The 19,532-nt window shown below is 38.0% G+C and overlaps 1 protein-coding gene across 2 annotated transcripts in view; it reads right to left on the bottom strand.

Annotated features, from left to right (window-relative positions):
* Nucleotides 1–19,532, bottom strand: part of LOC127658115 (phosphofurin acidic cluster sorting protein 1-like) — a 111,755-nt gene that overhangs the window by 15,558 nt on the left and 76,665 nt on the right. Inside the window, exons 11-21 of one of the 2 annotated variants that reach the window (XM_052147222.1) lie at nt 16,826–16,909; nt 16,627–16,748; nt 13,586–13,715; nt 12,831–12,935; nt 6,915–7,021; nt 5,554–5,708; nt 5,252–5,362; nt 5,006–5,108; nt 4,807–4,849; nt 3,672–3,714; nt 3,407–3,545 (exon numbers count right to left, since the gene is read on the bottom strand). In XM_052147222.1, the coding sequence (XP_052003182.1) occupies nt 3,407–3,545; nt 3,672–3,714; nt 4,807–4,849; nt 5,006–5,108; nt 5,252–5,362; nt 5,554–5,708; nt 6,915–7,021; nt 12,831–12,935; nt 13,586–13,715; nt 16,627–16,748; nt 16,826–16,909 (1,142 nt within the window). The remainder of the gene's footprint in view (nt 1–3,406; nt 3,546–3,671; nt 3,715–4,806; nt 4,850–5,005; nt 5,109–5,251; nt 5,363–5,553; nt 5,709–6,914; nt 7,022–12,830; nt 12,936–13,585; nt 13,716–16,626; nt 16,749–16,825; nt 16,910–19,532) is intronic. The other variant, XM_052147231.1, reaches the window with a different exon arrangement.

Genomic DNA, 19,532 nt, shown 5'->3' with positions numbered 1-19,532 from the left:
TCATATATCTGTTACCTCTTGGTCACATAATTCACCATCATGGTCCTTTTATCACGGTTATGCTGATGATACACATTTATCTAAGGTTGCATGCACACTTGGTTCAATTGCTTGGACCGAACCAGAGTTAGTTTCCTCCCCCCTCCCCTGCTGGTCACTGTTCACATCATACTATTTAGGTCCAAACTAGGGATGTGTAAAACTACAATTTTCATAATCGACTAGTTAGTCGGTTGTTTGAACAACTAGTCGAGTAGTACTAGTTAATAAGTATAATAATGTATAACTAGGCCCTGTTAATTTCATGTGACCTTTAAGAGGGATACAGATGCTAAGTGCAGCACTTTAACATGGTGACTAACAAATATTCAATAAATAAATGGGTTATAACCCTATAACATCTCATTGCACAAAACTATAAAAAAAGGCTCCAATTCAGAGTGGCACAAAATTGAGTATACTGAACACAGAATGACACTTGTGTCTGTCTGCCATGGATGCATGTTGTCTGCTGCGGGATGCGTTCAAAGAGATGTGAAGAATGTGAGCTGCTCTCTAAAAGGCATTTGGAGACAAGCAGGTATGAGAACTGCATTATACAATTACAATTGTGATCGGGAGCCTGCTAAGACACAAATTATGCATCATCACTTCTGCGATTTGGTATGATTCATATCATCACCATTCTGTTCTCAAGTGGGCTTGGGTGCGGTTTCCAGGTGTGCACACATCATCCAAACTTTTATGTCATTCGAACCCGGGTGCAAACCAAAAGTGCTAGTGTGAAAGCATCCGCTCGCTCATATCCCTGAGAACCCCTTCACTAGAAGCATGCACCACTGAAATTAAGGAGTGAATTAACACAAATTTTCCAAAACTAAACCCTACCAAGAGAGAATTAATGGTTATTGGACCTTAAACTCTAATTTCCAAGTACACTTTTTCTTCATAAACATTGAGTCCATTTACATGTACACCAATACACTGATAACAAAAATCAGCTTATTTAAAAAAAAAAAATCAAAAGGAAGAAAACCGTGTTTAAATGAGATTTCTCTCTGCTTTTGATGTCAAACAGTGAAGAGGCATGCGCAAAACACTTGCATATTGGATAAGCCGGTAAAAACACTGGTAAATGTGTGTACATGCAACGTGAAATTGTGGTAATGGGCAAAAATCGATCTGTTTATTCTTCAGCCATTTATGAACTTACATGATAAAGGAAAGCTGTTTAATGCATGTACAGGACCACAAATGTTGTCTGCTTCTTAAACATAATCATGCATGTAAACACGCTTACTAATGCAAACCTTTTTAAACCCACTAAGACAGTCCATAATCTAGACATTACATTCAACCCCTCCCACAACTTCAAAGATCATACCAGCACCATCGCTAGAACTGCTTTCAACCATCTCGTAACACAGCTCACATCCACCATATGTTTAAAGGGATAGTTCACTCCAAAATTTAAATTCTCTCATCATTTACTCACCCTAATACAATCCCAAATGTTTATGACTGACTTTCTTCTGCTGAACACAACCAAAGTTTTTAAAAACAATATCTCAGCTCTGTAGGTCCCTACAATGCAAGTGAATGGTGATCAGGTCTTTGAAGCTCTGAAAAGGAGATAAAGTCAGCATAAAAGTAATCCATCAGACTCCAGTGGTTCAATCAATGTCTTCTGATGCGATACAGTTGTTTTTGGTGAGAACAGACCAAAATATAACTCCTTTTTTACTATACATCTTGACAGCACTCTCCTTGGCGATCATGATTTCAAGCTTGTTTACACTTCCCACAGCACCATCTAGCGCTATTGTGCATGCGTCAGCACTTGGTAGTGTAATAGAGCTAGAACGTAAAGTAAAAAGTAGTTATATTTTGGTCTGTTCTCACCAAAAACAACTGGATTGCATCAGAAGACATTGATTAAACCACTGGAGTGATGAGTTACTTTTATGCTAACTTTATTTCCTTTTCTTTTTGTGTTATGGTCAACATTTACATACATTGTATGGACCTACAGATCTGAAATATTCTTCTAAAAAAGAAGAAAGTCATACACATTTTTGATGGCATGAGGGTGAGTAATGATTAGAGAATTGAACTTTTTGGGTGAACTAACCCTTTAATCTGCAGGATGCTAAAACACTTGTCCACACCTTCATTACTTTATGCCTCGAGTACTAAAACACTCTTCTCACTGGGCTTCCTTCTAAAAACCATCTCCAGACTTCAACACATTGTAAATTCAGCAGCCAGAGTTCTCACACGCACTTCAAGTTTCACCCATATTACACCCACTTTATATAATCTGCACTGGCAATTTTGCCACTGCTGTTTCTGACAACCCTGAGAAGACGCACTGCATCGGTTACGGTCTCAACTGACTCTTTGGCTTTGGAAAGAGTTGGCGAGTCTAAATTGGTGGCTAAATCTGACCAAAGTTCCAGAACAGCTAACAATGCTTACAGCACCTTTAATGATAAAATAATCCCTAATCATCGGGTTTGACTTTTGAAAATATATTGTCATGACTTTCAAGCCTGTAACACAAATTAATTTGATATTTCAAGGTTTGGAACACTGTTTTTCATTAATAGTGTAGGGCAATGCAGTTTTGATTTGAACCATATGAATTGCTGCAGGAATTTCCAGCTAAAACATTTGCTTTTACATAATCTCTGGTTTCGGCTGGTATGGCATCTTGGTCAAGCTAGTTAGGGCTTGTAAAAAACCTTTACCCAGCAACATGCATGCATCTAGCATGTTCCAAAATCTACTTGGACCACCTTTATTCGGTATGACCTGGATTTTTCCAGCAGGGATTATTAATTCATTTGAGTGACCTTGTGACAGCACAAATTCCCTCAACAATCTGGAAATGTGCATGGAACAAACACATTCCTGAAATCATATGTTCACATTTTTACAAGTGTCAGCAAGGGAAAGAAACCCATGGCAGCTCAAGCAATGATCCTCAGAAATATGTTAAACAGGGGACAGTTGCCATAGGAACCACTGAAGTGACCAAGAGACTTTTAGCCACATATGACTCAACCACCCTGAAAAAGCGAGAGCCAAGGGAGTATGTAAATATGTCGATTTGAGGCTGAGATCTATGTTGTACTGCACCGGTAAGGCACATTTAGGAACATAAATTTACTGCAAACTTTTGGAGCTAGATAGATTGACTATATAAACCGATGCGCTCTGTCTAGCTGTTTTCGAATGCAAGTACACATCTGATGTAAATGCCCCCCTGAGAAATGCGTCATCTTGTTAGGTAAACCTGAAACCAGGTTATAAAGAGACTCTTTCAGACCAATTAGTCGACTCATTGTTCTGGCAACTAGTAGATGTTTTAAATATGTTGTTTTCTCAGTGATTAGACACTCACCCCTGTACGACCAAACCTCCACCCATTGACGGAGAGGAAGGGGGTGTGGCCGTCTCTTTCAGACTGGCAGGTGATCCGTGAGAGGGTGGAGATGTGGAGGGCACAGCCAAACTCACAGCCACACCCTCATCAATGTCCCCTAGGAAACAGAGGACAGATGGCAACACGTGAGCTTTTGTAAACCATATAATGACACCACATGCATAAAAAGCCACATGTAGGGTTATAAGAAGCAATCAGTGCATTTGTCTCCATGGAAACACACCTGCTGATGATTGTCCAGGCTCAATCAATCCCACTTTCACCACCTGTGACACATCAAAAGATTTTTTAGCTCATAATTTGTTTTAACTGAATCAGTATGATTCAACCCCAGACATGACATCCTGCGTCCAGAATTAAAAGCAACTTAAATTGCCTTTGGCAAGAAAAATAACATTTGTTTTAAAAATGGCAACATGGTCTAAGAACAATAGCCTGACCATCACGGTTTTGCTATCTTAAGTGAGGGAATCAAATCAAAGAGACACAAATTGTTTACTAAAGAATACCTTGATGACTGACGTGTGTCTTCTAAGGAAGCTGTTCTCTTAAGGCCATGATATACTTCTGGAGAAGTTTTTCTTTGTTCAGGGGTAAAAGAAGTTTGTAACAGCCGAGCAACGGTATACAGTTTGCGAACAGTGAAATCTTAACTAATGTGACACTAAAATGTGTTATCAATGACTTTATGCCTCATTCCAGGAGTAGAATTCACACTAGATCAGTCAAATAAGCTGTTTTAACCACTTGTGATAGTTGTGATTGTGATAGGAACTAACGGTTATCGGCATTTTTATCATTCGTCATTTCAAAATGAGAATATTTTGAGCTTGTTTATACTTAAAAGTACTGCGTTATGCACCAAATCTTTTTAGAGATTAGGATTTTGTTGGGAGAAAAAATAAATGCATCTGGGATTTTATTAGTTTTGGACAGTTTGTCTTTTCCTGCCATAGTATAGGAAGAATAAGAATTTCTATTAATCGATTTTTAAAACTATCAGCCGATTAATATTGGCCTTTCCCACCGCCTTAGTTATCGGTAACAGCAAATCAACTATCATTCGAAATCTAATTCAGACATTTTTAAATGTGGTCATTTTGGGGCTACAAGATGTAGAACAAAATCATTATGAGAGCTATTTCACAAGGACAAAAATCGTGTAAGATGTCAGGAATGACACAATGATCTGCTGTTATACAAGCCCCACAAGTCATAGAGACAAATATATTTATTGTTAAGCAAATATTGCAAATATATCGTTTTTGGGCCATTATAGGCCCGTCAAATTTCATCAGTAGACACGCCATGTGTTCAAAAGTCAATTTGGGACCGATATCGATAGTTTTACCACTCACCCCAATAAAAGGGACGAACTTCTGATAGGAATCCTCATCCCTCCTGCAGAAGAACAGAGAGAATTTAGACACACTCAAACACATAGCTGTGTCTGCCATGGGATTTGAACCCTCCACTTATCTTATAATTCAGCTTCTTTACAAGCTCCCTGAACACTCTGGGACATTCAGAACATAGAAAACAGAGTTCCTGACGTACGTTTTGTGCTTGCAGGTAAGCATGGCCTCAGCGATGGGCAGCTGGTGAGTGAGAACGGCTCCACTGATGTACAGAGCGATACGACCCGCTACATCCACCAAATCTATAGACAAAACAGTTATATGTATGCCATTGCTTTTAACATGGACTTGCTCACATATTAGACATGCATTCAGAAAAGTATGTGCGTGAGGGAGAATTACTGTGTGCACTGATGTGACAGATTGTCAGTGTGCATGTGTATACCTGTCTGTGGTGGTTCTGATCGGTTAAACAGGTCTCTCCATGCTCCATCAAGGAAGACTGTGCTGTAGCGGTTGTCAAGGGCACCCAGGTGCTTAGCAACAGGATGAGAACCTGAATAAGAGTTTAAGAGAGAATAAAAAAAAAACAGAAAAAAACCCCTGAAATTAACATCCAAATAACATGAGTAACAAAACTGACTCCTGATTAAAGAAATCCAATTAAAACAGAAAAACTACACAGCGATGATGATCATTAACAGTGTCATTAGCTGAGTGATGTTGGTCTTAGTTTTGTATTCTTACCTAGAGGCACAATCAGAAAGCGAATGTGATTGAGCCAATCAGACGTCTTGTTGGCCAATTGAGTGACGAAAAACTGCAGCACAGAGCCCAGATAACTTTGACCCCCGACTACCGCCACCTTCACCGGCCGTGGCATGGATGAGTTACAGTTACAACTATGAACAGATAAAGAGACTGGTAATGAGATTTTACTGTACACAGTGCATTTAAAAAAAAAATTGTTTTTTTAAAGTAGGCTTGTTCACACCAAGCTAAATTTCTGTTGCAAATTTAACAGTGAAAAATACTTTTTCTGCATTCAAGTGCACCTGGGAAGTTCGTAAATGTCCGAGTTGGATATTTGCTACAATGACATGTCACGCATTCAAGTCGGAAACAAAATAGGGAAGAACCCAACATGCAATAAATGACTATAAAAGCATAGTATTAAAGTATGTAACTCTTTCAGTTTTAAAATAATTTCTTCAATCCCAGCAGAGAGAACGAAGTAAACTTAAGGTTAATTTTCTCAAAAACTGTAAACACCGTGTCTCTGTGGCACTATAAAAATTCCTGTGTTTGTTTTGAGACACGCCCTGACAATGTTACATAACCAATGGCGTGAGTTGGGGGTGGGACTATATGACTGTTTGAACAATAGCAGACGAGTGTGTATTCTGAAAACTATTTTGAAAACATTATTTTTGCAATTTTGCAATTCTTTAAAATAAGTTCTGTCTTCATAGCAATTAATTATTTTTAAATAAAGCACTGGCATTTAAATTATTTGCAAGTCACGCCACTTTCAACGTAGCAAGTCGGGAATCATCTAGCTTATATAAATATGAGTTTGCTCGGTCATTCATGTGCTTTGAACTCAATTACGATATTTCCAACTCCACTTGAAGGCCACATTTATTGAGGACATCCGGTAGTGTAGTAACTAAAGTCCGTTTTAAGTACTTTTTGAGGAACTACTCCGTTTTTGTTGTTTTTTGCACTTGAGGAACTATACTTCCTCTTACCCGTTTAGAGGGACTATTTTAACTCCTACTTCGGGTTGGTACTTTTTGGCAGTAGAAGAACTGCGAGAGGTCCTGCAGCCTATGATTGGTCAAACACATATGATGCACCAAGCAACGAGAAAGACGAAGAGTTAGCAGCTGTTGTAAGTAAACAAACTTGTATGTTTCAATGGGAAAGCGCTATTCGCCGGTGATTCGCCTCTCATTATTGCACTGTTTTTGGTGTGAAAAGGCATTAAGATGTTCATCGAGAGTGAGTGAGAACTATGAGAACTATTATAAACTGAATCATCATAAAATATAATTTACACAAAAAGTGTTGTGTGCCAGTTGTGTATGAGCATTTGTATGACTCACAATTTCTGTATACGTGTAAGCAGAGCGGACAGAACGGCCTGAATCTCTGCACCAGAACACGTGCACACCACAGACTGCTTCTGGACCTGCAACTGCTCTGCAACATACTACACACACACACACACACACGTTTCATTATATCAAAACATTTCATAGTTGCAATGGTTATAATTAGTGGTTGACTGATATTTTTTTTTTTTAATGGCCGATGCAAATATCCAAAGAGCAGGGTGGCTAACAGGCCGATACAATATCGATATATCACGCAATTTTATTTAGTAAATAACAAACATAATTGCAAACTGAATTAATTAAACTCAAAATTCCAAATTGTTAATTTTATATATTATATTAATATATTAGGAAGAAGGAAATAACAGTACACACAGTAGTCCAGCAACCACGGATGGCATGACCACGCTAGGAATCTCATTTTCTAAAGAAATATTAAATCAAAACAATTGTACATACAGTGTATAGTGAATAACACATTCACTTACAGCACATTCACTTAAGCGCTTTTACTTTGAAGAGCTTGGATCGCCTGCTTGGATTGTCACGGGCTGACCATCATGATTTGTGAATCAGACAAAGTTTTGATCCGGAGCCTGCGGTTTTGATTCTGGCTGATAGAATACATGCTTCAGAGGGAGATATTAGATGAGCGCTCGAGGGGGAATAAAACGCTGGATTTTCATGAGTTTTGTGAATTACATCTGTTTAAATGAGATATCTGCATATTTTCAGAGAGTATATAATAGAAGTTTGATTGATATTTGCCTTTTATCATTAGAAAAAAAAGTTAAAAGGACAAGGAACTGCTGAGGAGAGGCTGATGTTTCAGACGAAGATTTACAAGCGCTCCACAGAATGCTGGATTTGTTAAAATTTTGAGAGGTTTGTGTATTACATCTGTTTAAATTAGATATGTGCATTCTTGCAGACATAATATGATATTCGTTTTTTTTATATTTGCCTTTTTATCTTTAGACAATTAGCCAAATAGCTTCTGGTAAGAGGTGTACTGAATTTGAGGTGCACATCAAACAAAGTCAAGGTATTGGAGCGGGCATCACAGAGCCCTTACCTCAATCCAATAGAATATTTGAGGGCAGAACTGAAAAGTCTGGAGGAATGGACCAAAATTCCAGCAACTTAATGTGAGAACCTTGTGAAAGGCTACCCAAAAGTTTGACCCAAATTAAACTACTTAGAGGCAATGCTACGAAATATTAACAAATGGAATGTAAACTTCTGACCCACTAGGAATGTGATGAAAGAAATAAAAGCTGAAATAAATCAACTGAGTCACGTGATGCCATGCGAGGAGCAGATGTGTAGACGAAAAGCTCTGCGCAATTTGCTAGTTTAATTATTTATGTTATAATCCGGTGAGATTTGATAAACCTGCTACATGTTTGCTCTTTGAAGTCAATATGTCAAAAATTCAAAATCCCAGAGCTCTGGAGATATTAAAAGACACTTAGAAGATCTCGCTGTAATACGTTGATCGATTACGGCGATGGAAAATAAATTCTCTGAGTTGGTTACAAGAGTGGCAGATGTTGAGAAGCATATCAATTATCAGGAATCATCGGAGAGGGAATTATCCAATAATTCGCTGGTGACCAAAATTGATTTGGAACACATTCTTGAAAAGCTGCAGGAATAACATCCACATTTTTGGAATTCCTGAGCATGAGGAGGGCAGAGATATGGTGAAATTCCTAGCTCTTCTCGAGACTGCTTGACATAACAGGCCATAAGCTGGAAATGGAGCGATCACACAGGGTTCCGGCTCGTAGATCGGCTGAGGGAGACAGGCCCCTGAGACAAATTCCTGAGATCATCCAATAAAGATCTTGTGTTACACGAGGCGAGGAGCAAAGGAAAGCTTTCTTGGAAGAATCACAACATTTTCTTGTTCCCAGACTTTGCAAATTCGACAAGAGTGAAACGAGATCGATTCAAGGAATGCAAGAAACTTCTACATCAACGGAAGATTGCTTATGCACTGATGTTCCTGGCCAAACTGAGTATAAATACTAAGAAAGGCCGCAAAGTATGTTTATGCCCCAAGCAAGCATAAAAACATTGGAGTGAGTAAGCCATTTGGTGTTTCTCATGCAAGTTGTAACAGTGGCAGCTCCCAGGAAACACAATTTAAATCAATAATTAAATAAATTGATCTAATAAAATTGTTTGGGTGACAGACAGCCTGTCAAAATACAAAATGATACAACAGATAAGCTCTAAAAGCCACCAGTTACATACATATCAAATAACTTTTCTTTTTCCTTTAACCTTTTAGCTCTCTACACCAACATAACATAAAACATCGGGACAGCTGTGGATGAATCTGCTTGTTCTTTGTGCTTATGCCTTCTATTGGCTGAGTTTGTTTTACAAATAATGTAATTTTGTAAAACAAAATTTATATAGAAGCAATCTGACGGCAAAGTTGTCCCAGGGGTTTTCGTAGGCGTGCATGGACTTTAGAGACATTGATGCCAGTTGCGGCTGTCGTGCGTGGTGTTAATGCGTACATTTTCTTTTTTCTGTTAGTTTTGTACGTGGGGATGTTTGGAGTTTTATTGTTGCACTAATGTTAAAATGTGGTCTTTATAATTTTGTTTTTGACAATTAATCTTTTTATATTATATCAAAATGTCAAATGTTAATTTGAGTGGTTGACTCTCTCGACATGGAATGTGAATGGTTGGGGCATAAAAAGAAAGAAGGAATGTCAGAAATATGAATTTTCCCCGCAGGAAGCTGAAAGATTTGGGAAGATATGGGGTGGACATGTTTTATTTAATGCTGGCTCAAGTAAAATCAGGGGAGTCGTTATATTGATAAATAAACATCTACAATTCAAATTTCTCAAACAGATTAATGATAAATTAGGAAAAGTCATTATTATTTTAGCTGAAATTCAAGGGAAATGGTTGAATTTGGATAAAATTTATGCACCGAATGCTGAAGATCAGGGCTTTTTTATAGATCTTGAAGGGATGTTGCAAGCTGCTGGTACCCCTCATGATATAATATTGGGAGGAGACTTTAATCTATTGATTGACTCAGTCCATTTCGAGAGATGTGGACATGTGGGCTTCATTACATTTATCGATAATTGAACTGTATTCCAAAATTAAACTACTTGCTACACTCACTCCCTATAGATGTTCCCCTCTCTTCTTTCAAGCTATTTAATAGCATGGCGAAGTCCTCCATTTGGAATGGTAAACATCCTAGACTACATTTCAACAAATTACATAGGCCAATTGAAAAAGGTGGGCTAGGCCTACCCAAGATTTAATTGTATTATTATGCATTCGGTCTCAGGCATTTGGCTTATTGGTCACTTCCACCTGAAAGAGCTCCTCCCTGGTTTTCTATTGAACAGGAAGTTCTTGCCCCTATTTTGCCATTGTATAGCCTTTATATAAATCTAACCAGAGAAGTTAAATCACACCCTGTTATTTTGCATTTGCACTCTGTATGGACAAAAGTGTCCAGAGTGTTTAATTCAGATATTTATCTAAATGTTGCCTCGAGAATATGGCTGAACCCTAAACTATGTATTACTAAATCCCTTTTCTGCTGGACAGACTGGATTACGAGGGGGGTTAATACACTCGATGACCTGTATGAGTGGAGTATTGAGACCTTTTGAATATTTTATTCAACATTTTGGGATTCCCAGATCCTATAGGTATTTACAGCTGCTCTGCTCTGTTTTTGGGAGAAGCACACACACCCCTAAAGCGGCAGATACTCTGGAAGTGGTGATTACTGCCTGGGTGATGAAGCTTCAACTTCTCTTAAGAGAGTATTGGAAAAATATTTAAATTTGGTATTGGAGGAGGGAGTGTGGGCTAGGATTCTAAAAAACATCAAGTATACATCTAGAGATGAAAAGGTGCATCTGATGCAATTCTTTTTTTTTTTTTACATTGATTCTATTGTATAGGCTTGGTTTCAAAGACACACCCACCTGCTGACGATGCCAATCAGAAGATGGGAACATAACCCATGTTTTTGGGGGTATGTAAAGATTTTTGGTTGAGGGTTAAAATTTTATTTGTGATGTGTTGGCTGCTCAGGTTTCATTTTGCCTCAGGCTCTGTGTTCTAAGGGTATGGGATGGTCATTGATTTACAAGATGGGTTCATGAAGAGTTGGGTCCTGGCTGGTGTCATGATTGGAAGGCAAGTCATCCTCAGGGGATGGAAATCAGCTGGGGCCCTCTTTTTTGGAGTGGTGCGTGGAGTTTGGCAGGGTGGGGGCTTTTGAGGGGATGGTTTGTAGAAGGCTGGGCAACACAGGATTATTTAATAAAAAATGGGGTAGGTATTTGGATTTTGTGGAGGGCTCTCGGGGGGAGACGGTGGAGGGAGATGGGTAATATTTAATATTTGAGTACGTTCTTATTGTTTTTTATTTTGTCTAATTTCTTTATTTTATTTTATTCTGAATACTGTCTGTTTATTAATTGTTTATATTGTATGTCATTATTGGTTTGATGTCAGGCCACTGGGGTGTGTGTTTGTTTTGGGTGGGGGGTGGGAACGTTCGGTTTGAAGGGTTTAGGTTTATATGATGTGATTCTGTGTTTCCTGTTATGTTTATTGTATTTGTCATTGGAATCAATAAAAATTGTTAATTGCAAAAAAAAAGGTGTATGTAAAAATTCAGACAAATCACTGTATCTGTTAGCTAGGGGCCAAGCACCAAAGGTGCTAAAGCCCCCATTGTTTCAGTTTTATTATTACTATTATTAGGTTTAAAAATTACTTTTCTTTTGCACTTATCTGTTGAACCCTTTTCTCTCCTCATGTTGATTGTAAAGAACCCCTTACATTAAAACTTTGACTATTACAGTGGCCACCATCTTGGATTATGACATTTATCATTTATACTTTTATCGTCATTCAAACTTTGTCTGATTTGTCCAAAAAGTGGCACAGATGATCTTCAGACTGAGCCACACAGCAATGACTGAACAGAATTTAGATTTGGGCTTTTGTTGAAAAGATAATGCAATACAAAGTTAACAATGCTGACATAAAATGGGAAGTGAGCCTTTCCTTATGAAACATACCAAGTTTAGTTTTGGTAAGACAAAGTGTTGCCTAAGGACCATGATCTGAGGGTGCATGCAAAGTGTGTTGCCATTGCCTATGGGTCATGACATTTTGAACCATATGTCCTAAAACCATGAGGTTGGTGTCTACACATTCCTTGGGTCAAGAGTTACGGCAATATCATTTGTCCCCCCATTTTGAATTTTCATATAAAGTAATGTATCTTTTGAATTCTTTGTCAGATTTAAAAAAAAGTTTGTATGCGTCGTCAATGGCTTAAATGTACCTGAGCTTTCAAAATGCGTAATCAATACTTTGTATGCATCATTGGTTCCTTTTCCTAAGTGTTCAGACAATGGCTGAGAGAAATTTATATTTTTCATTCAAAACCTGCATGAAGTTAAAAAAGAATTCAGCAAAAAAAATCTCAGCAACAATTTTGTGTACTGACTCTCAGTTTGTTATGTGTCTTTGGTGTGATTTAGACTTGTTGATTGTGTGGGGCAGTGGATTCATTTTTTTTTTTACTTCTGTTGACCTTTGAGCCTTTATAAAACATAGGCTGTGCTTCACTGCATAATTTCTGTTATAGATAAAAAAAAACATTAGTTGTAACAATATTTTCTCTGCATTTGTTTGGTACTCTCAACTTGGAATATCTCCTTGGCATAATTTAGATTTGTCAATTGTGTGGCGTAGTGGTTAAAGCTCTGGACTACGGTTCAAAGATTGGGTGTTAAAACTGGCCTCAAATGGGTGATTAAATTACATAATTTTCATTTTAGTCCATTTAATGCTCCATAAACCACAAACACAAACACACACGTACCTGTCCTTGCCAGTCTGCGCCATTGATCAGAATCAGACTTTCAGGAAGAGCAGAATCAGATAACAAAATCTGATTCAACTGATCATATACAGCCTTCCTGAGCACCTTCACACACACACAAAGGGAGAGGTTACATTGGGACGAGTCAGCCAAACATGAATAATTCAAAGTGACTCTGCAGAACAAGATGAAACAGCACATTAACATTCATTATTTAAACCACAGAAAGAGCAAGAGAGACTAGATAATTGCAGAACATTTCTGCAGAACTAACTTTCGTATCTGTCTTGGGAGAGATCACAAGTGGACAGTGCTACATACCAGCGTAAAAGGGGTAGGAAACATTTTGTTATCAGATCACTCAAATCAAGTACTGAAGTGGTCAGAAATGCATGTGACAATACACAACAAAGAGCTAGACATCTATTATATGATTCCAGATTAAATATGGCTTCTTAAGGTTTGTGTAACAAGCACACATTTTTTTTTTTAAATATGACAATTTGTATGAAGATCAATGATCATAATCGTGACAAGCCCTTAAAAAGACAATTAAATAATTATTCACAATTATTTGTTTGCCAAAACTGTTTGACAGCAGTGGCAGATATTTGCCAAATGTTTGCCACAGAAAACAGAGCAAACAGTTGTTTGAAAACTGCCCTTTGTTAGGTACAGCTGCAGAATTCTGGCAACTACTTGCTACAAACTGTTTTATTTGTCACAAAGGACACACAGGTTTGCCAGGATGTTACCTGTGTGCTGTGGGTAAGCTCAGGTGATCTTTCGCTATCTGAGCTGTTGGTTCGTTCACTCAGCGGTTTAGAGAGCTGTCGATCCTTCACAGGAGTGATGCGCTTCCTGGGTGTGAGTCCTCCATCCAACCTATACACACACAAACACACACACACCACTAATCAATGTACAAATATACTGGAAATACTTGGGTTTTATGTATTTCTTGACTGCGCGATGTGTTTCTATCCTAACTATACTTTGGGGACAAATTCACTGAAAAATGTCTCCCAAATTTAGCTAAATCTGATAAATTCTCCTAACTGATAACATCAAATTGTGTTCTAAAAATGTTTACAAACAGTGAGTTAATAATATCATTTAAATATATACCGTACTGCTATATTTGTCAAGTAATAACAATGCTTTTGAACACATTGTAAATATTTTATTCATATGAATGTTTCTTGGTTCTTCACCCAGAGTTGAGGTCTTACTGGTTGAGGTGGTCTCTTAAACTTATAATCAGTTTTTTTATTATTGAGTTTTCATTTATTTACATTTTAATTATTAGGCTATTTTCAATGCTGTGCTATTTGTTTGTGTATATGTAATAATAAATCAATTAAAAAACGAACTATCATGCATGTTTCAAGAACAAACAGTGCTGGAATTGGATGCTGAAGATTAATCCTTAAATTAGGGGTTTGATCAAATCACTAATGGCAAGTATAAGCAATGGTAATAGAGATAATTGCACCAATAATTAGCTCAACAGACATTAGAAGTATAATTCCATGCATCTCAGAAAGTCTAAATTTCCAACTTGCTACAAGGAAAAGTGAAATGGATCACCTCTTAAAGTCTGTTCCCTTTTAAGTTGGTCACTTCGACACTGAACGAATGTCATAGCTGATGCTATGGGAAGGCAATCCCTGAAGCCCGTATGAAATCACGCAAATCTCATAGGCAGATGGCGCTTTGCCCCTTACGCGCACTCTATTGAGAGCAATATAAACCGAAGCATAGCGCCATTTTGTTAGAATTTTTTAGGGTCACGGTTTCATCTCTTGTGCTCTGCAAGCTAGATTAATCACTTCGTCATCTTTAACTGCTCACCTGAACAGCGAGTGGATTATTTTCTTCAACCAGTTGTGCTTTCGATGATCAACATATCCTCTACACTTCAGTTTGTTGCATATGTATACCAATGTGTGTTTCTTTTGGAAAAGAATCTAAAGAGAAATTTGCTTAACGACGTAATTTTCGCAAATGTTTCCATCCGTTTGAGCAATATATCCCTTTTCTGGATGGGCACATTTGCTGTTTTGTCTGCCTGGGTCAAGCCCACGTGGAAGCGGCACTCATTGAGACTGATTGCGTTCTCTGTGAACGCATGAAACCTCTGTGGATCCCGATTGACCGCATAAGGAAGGTAAGTGAGGATGAGATGTAGAGCTCTGAGATTAGGATAATTTATCACTAGCTCAGGCCTCACGTCTCTTCTCTCCTCCATTTCAAGCAGTTTCGCCTGTTCGTTTCGCCCATGACAATCTGCGCCTTACCACTGCCACACATTTATTGCTGGAGGCTTCTGATGGTGAGACCAGGCACAATCAGTTAAGAGGCCCACTGGTAATTCCTCCATGGGAAGAAACCCGAGAGCGAAGCCTATATTGCTAATTTGATGGAGGTTCTCATTCTTGGCTTGATGAATGTTTTTTCAAGCTAAGTTCGTCCAGTGCTGATATTTCCTGAGCAGCATGAACAACTGGTTATGGCGCTCTACCAACTCAGCAAGAGTGCATGTCTCCAGTGCAGTGGCCGCTACATGCCAATCACCTGGACCTAGCAATTTTAGTGACCCAATGCACCAAATCTGTGGCGCGATACTGCTCTTTGAAAAACTCTGGTCCAGTCCCCTTTCAGCCATGTCCTTTAAAAGGTCTGACTTGTAGGCCTGCTAGACCGCCATGGTGTGCAGGGCTGAACCAGCTTGGCCTGCCACAGCGTAAGCCTGAATAAACCGACTAATTCAGATGTGAGCCTACACGGCTTGGACAGATGCATTGGCTTAGATTACCATGCCAGTGCGAAAGAAGAGGGACACAAGTGGGTTGCAACAATCTCTTGACATGAGCCCACACAGTTTGGACAGATGCATTTCCATGGCAGTGCGGAAAAGAAGCACAAGTGGTCCGCAAGAGCTATTTAGAGCTTTCCCCAACCACCTTTGGTTTTTGAAGCTGGTAGAGCTTTTTGATGCTTCCCCATGGAAAATTCCATTGAGGAGGGATCTGCTCTCACAAGCTCAAGGCACGATCTAGCATCCCTAGCCGGAGTTGTGGAGTCTTCATGTCTAGCCCCTGAACGGGGCTTGTCTAACACTCAGGGGTTGTTGTAGCCAGTGCTCGACACCATACTACAGGCTAGACTAGCCCCTCAACAAGGTGTCTCTATGCCCTGAATTGGTGCCTATTTCTTTGACTGGAGTTCCTCCAAAGGAAGGATGCATCCCATGCCCTGTGCAGACGGTGCTCTGCTTTTTGCAAGAGCATTTGTTTGCAGGACTCTCTCCATCCACGCACAAGGTGTATGTCGCTATCAAAACGATGGGACAGGACCCTCTGAGTCAGGGAGTTTCTGAGGTCTTAAACAGTAAGACCTCTGATAAAATACAATTTACAAGAATGCCCCCCTCTTAAGACCCTCCTCTTAATTTTTTTTGCTGATTGATAAACAGTACAATAATGCTGTATATCACATAATTACATTCTGCCCACTTATTTTAAGTTTTAGAAGGTATTGTCTAGTGCCAATATCCAGAGAGCAGGGTGGTTGAATCAATGATATATGACGATATATCACAAAATGTAATATGGTCTGCACTAATATAGTGCTTTTTTAACCTTAGCGGTTTTCAAAGCATTTTACACTATGACTCATTCACCCAAACACACACACAGTAGTAGGAATTTCCCAAATGTAACTTTGAATGAAACGCAGCTTTTCTGAATCCCCATTTAGATAGCTAGGCATGTATACATGTGCGAGCTCTGACCTGGGGGACGGTATGGACTGGATCTCGCTCTTGCTTGTTTTTAACGGTGTTCGGGGTTTCTCAGCCACAGACACCGTTATACTGGGACCGACTTCACTAAACAACTCCTGATCATTCAGCTCCTACAAATACACAAACACACATTCAATCCAAAAGAGCATCACATGTTCATGTGGTAAGAACAAGGTCAGTGTCTCACCAGAGTGTCAGTCTCAGACAGCGGCTCCTCCAGGTTGCGGCTTCGAGAGTGTTTGAGTTTATCTGATGGTGGCTGCTCCCCCTGCTGGACACACGGGAACTACATTGACTAAAATCAATTAAACACTCACCTCTAATGGTTATTCATATGGATTTTAGAAAGCGGAGGATGTTGGAATCCAAAAGTCTGAGACAACTTGAGAAAATGCTTGACTCCACAAGTTTGTGCAAAAACCTGACAATTCATCCAGAATGATTTAAGAATGTCTCAAAGTGCATCTTGTGTGCTTCAATGGAAGCAAATAAATCTGACCTTTTGTACAAATCAGTTAATATCAAATATGTTTACATATTACAGTGACCTAGAAATAGTGCAGAATATGTATTTGTCATTGTACATCTGAACTTTTCTTTATTTGTAATTTTTTTTAAATCCTAAAACTTTTAATGAAAATTTTTGTTTTTTAATTTGGTCTCAGACTTTGACATCACTGTATTACTATATGTAATATAGGCCAATCCAATTTATTCTTAGCAACTGAAATGTCCACATACTGCATACTAAAATGAAACATTCTAAACTCCCAAAACAAAAATGACAATGCGGATATAATTTGTACCCCAGAAACTACGAGCACATGGTGCAGGGTTTGGATGAGTGAGCTAGTTGTGATGTAAGTTCTGGTCATAACTATTGAGCCCTGGCGGAGATCAGTGCAAGCACTGACTTAATCAAACTAGATTTAATAAAAAAAAAAAAATGCAGATTCAAGATGCATCAGAAAATCTATATTTTTACCCAGTCCTTAAAAGAATTTGATTTTTCTCATAAGCAGCCTTAACCCTGTGAAGCCTCACATATGAAAGAATTGCCAGAATTGTTTTTTTTTTGTTTGTTTTTTGTTTTTGTTTTTTTACATTAAACTGTTTTAGTACCATTAGACAAATCATTAAAAAAAAGCTGCACATATTTTTATGTTTAATATTTCATACATTAGGCTTTAAAGGTCATTATCCTCCCGAGGCCCAGCAATTCATTTTTGTGCCAGATATTTGTTATTTAAGTTTTTCTTAGCCCATACATGCTGCAGTGGTGAATCTTGACATATTATCGGAGGATTCCCTGGGCTTTTCAGATATACCAAATGTTTGAGAATTTGGCCATGACAACTTCCTCTCCTTGCTCTATAAATATGGATTGAAATGCACCATAGTTCAACTCAGCACATCAAATACAATATGAATAAAATATAATTTTTTTATCATTTGTATTTTATGCACCAAACACTATATTGACATTTAAAAAAGGGTACTTATGGTAAGATGACAGCATAATAGCTTGTAATGTATGTAATGGTGACTGAGAGATCCTCAGTCACCATTACCTCAAAAGCCTGTTGTATAATTATTTTACATGGATTTCAAAAGGGGGTTTTTCAATAAAATATTATTAAACATTTTTACCAAGCGAAAGTTCCTTATTTTCAGTAAATACTCATTTTACAATCTCAGTGACAATATAACAATATGGTCACTTTTACTTTATTAAAATAAGCAGCTATTTATCCCATCGTTTAAGTCTGTCGTCATTTTAAATAGATCAATATTAACATTGAAACCACTTTTTTTCACAAATAACCACTAGATGGTGCCATAAACATGTGAAACGTACATTCTATAGGTTGTTTCGCTCGTCAACTAGAATAGAGTGAAACAGGAGCCATCAAACGTTGTGTATTATATTTACACATACACATACACATGCCATTATCGGGTTAATATATTATGCCATTTTGCATGTCAAGTAATATATCATGTTTTAAGAATGTTTCAATATTTTTTACTGGAAAACAAGAAAAAAATACTAAGAAAATGAATTTGCAGTGGCTGCATTATGTACATGTGAGCCAATCAGACACGTTTCATAGGGATATATGGACACCAAGCACAGCATTTAGCAGTGTAACTAACGGATATTCAAAAATATATTTGCTAAATAACTATAACATCTTATCGCACAAAACTATCAAAGTAAAAATGTAATAAACAAGATAAGCTTCAATACAGAGTTGCACAAAACTGCTAAAGGGCACCTGGGGCGAACCTCACTCCACATTCAAAGTGTGTTAGATTATAAATATTGCAGGGGAGCGCAACATGAATTTGATGGCATCCAACAATTTGATGAGCCTTCTGTACTGATAAACTATTTATTAAAGATGTCACACAGAATCTGCAGAATGACTCCTGAAAAATACTCTACACACACCTCAAAAATAAACCTGTGGATTATGCATAATAACAGGAACATTACCCACAGCACAGGATTTGACGTCCGATAGGGAGCAAGCGGCGCTTTGATGGCTGTAGCAGTGATGCATTCAAGGACTATACGTAAAGAATTATAGGGACGAAACTTCTCAAAGAGAAAACCTGTCTGTACGAAACTTGGTACAAACATAGCCTCCTATATCTATATTTAATTTTGCATTGTAAGCAAAACTTGTAATTTTTAAAATTCAGGGGGACTAGTTTGTCTCAAGAATTGCAATTTGTAACAGAATCATTTTTCACCCCCAATCCTAGTAAACATAAAACAATTAAATAAAAATGTGGTGTGACTACACTATGCCTTTAAAACAGCACCAAATATTTAAACGTAAATATTTTTTTCAACGTTCTTCATGAAATAACTAACTCAATAATGT

Source organism: Xyrauchen texanus, chromosome 2 (assembly GCF_025860055.1).
Source record: "Xyrauchen texanus isolate HMW12.3.18 chromosome 2, RBS_HiC_50CHRs, whole genome shotgun sequence".
Taxonomy (NCBI): Eukaryota; Metazoa; Chordata; class Actinopteri; order Cypriniformes; family Catostomidae; genus Xyrauchen; species Xyrauchen texanus.
The sequence above is the reverse complement of the archived record's forward strand: the minus strand, read 5'-3'. Positions and strand labels throughout refer to the sequence as shown.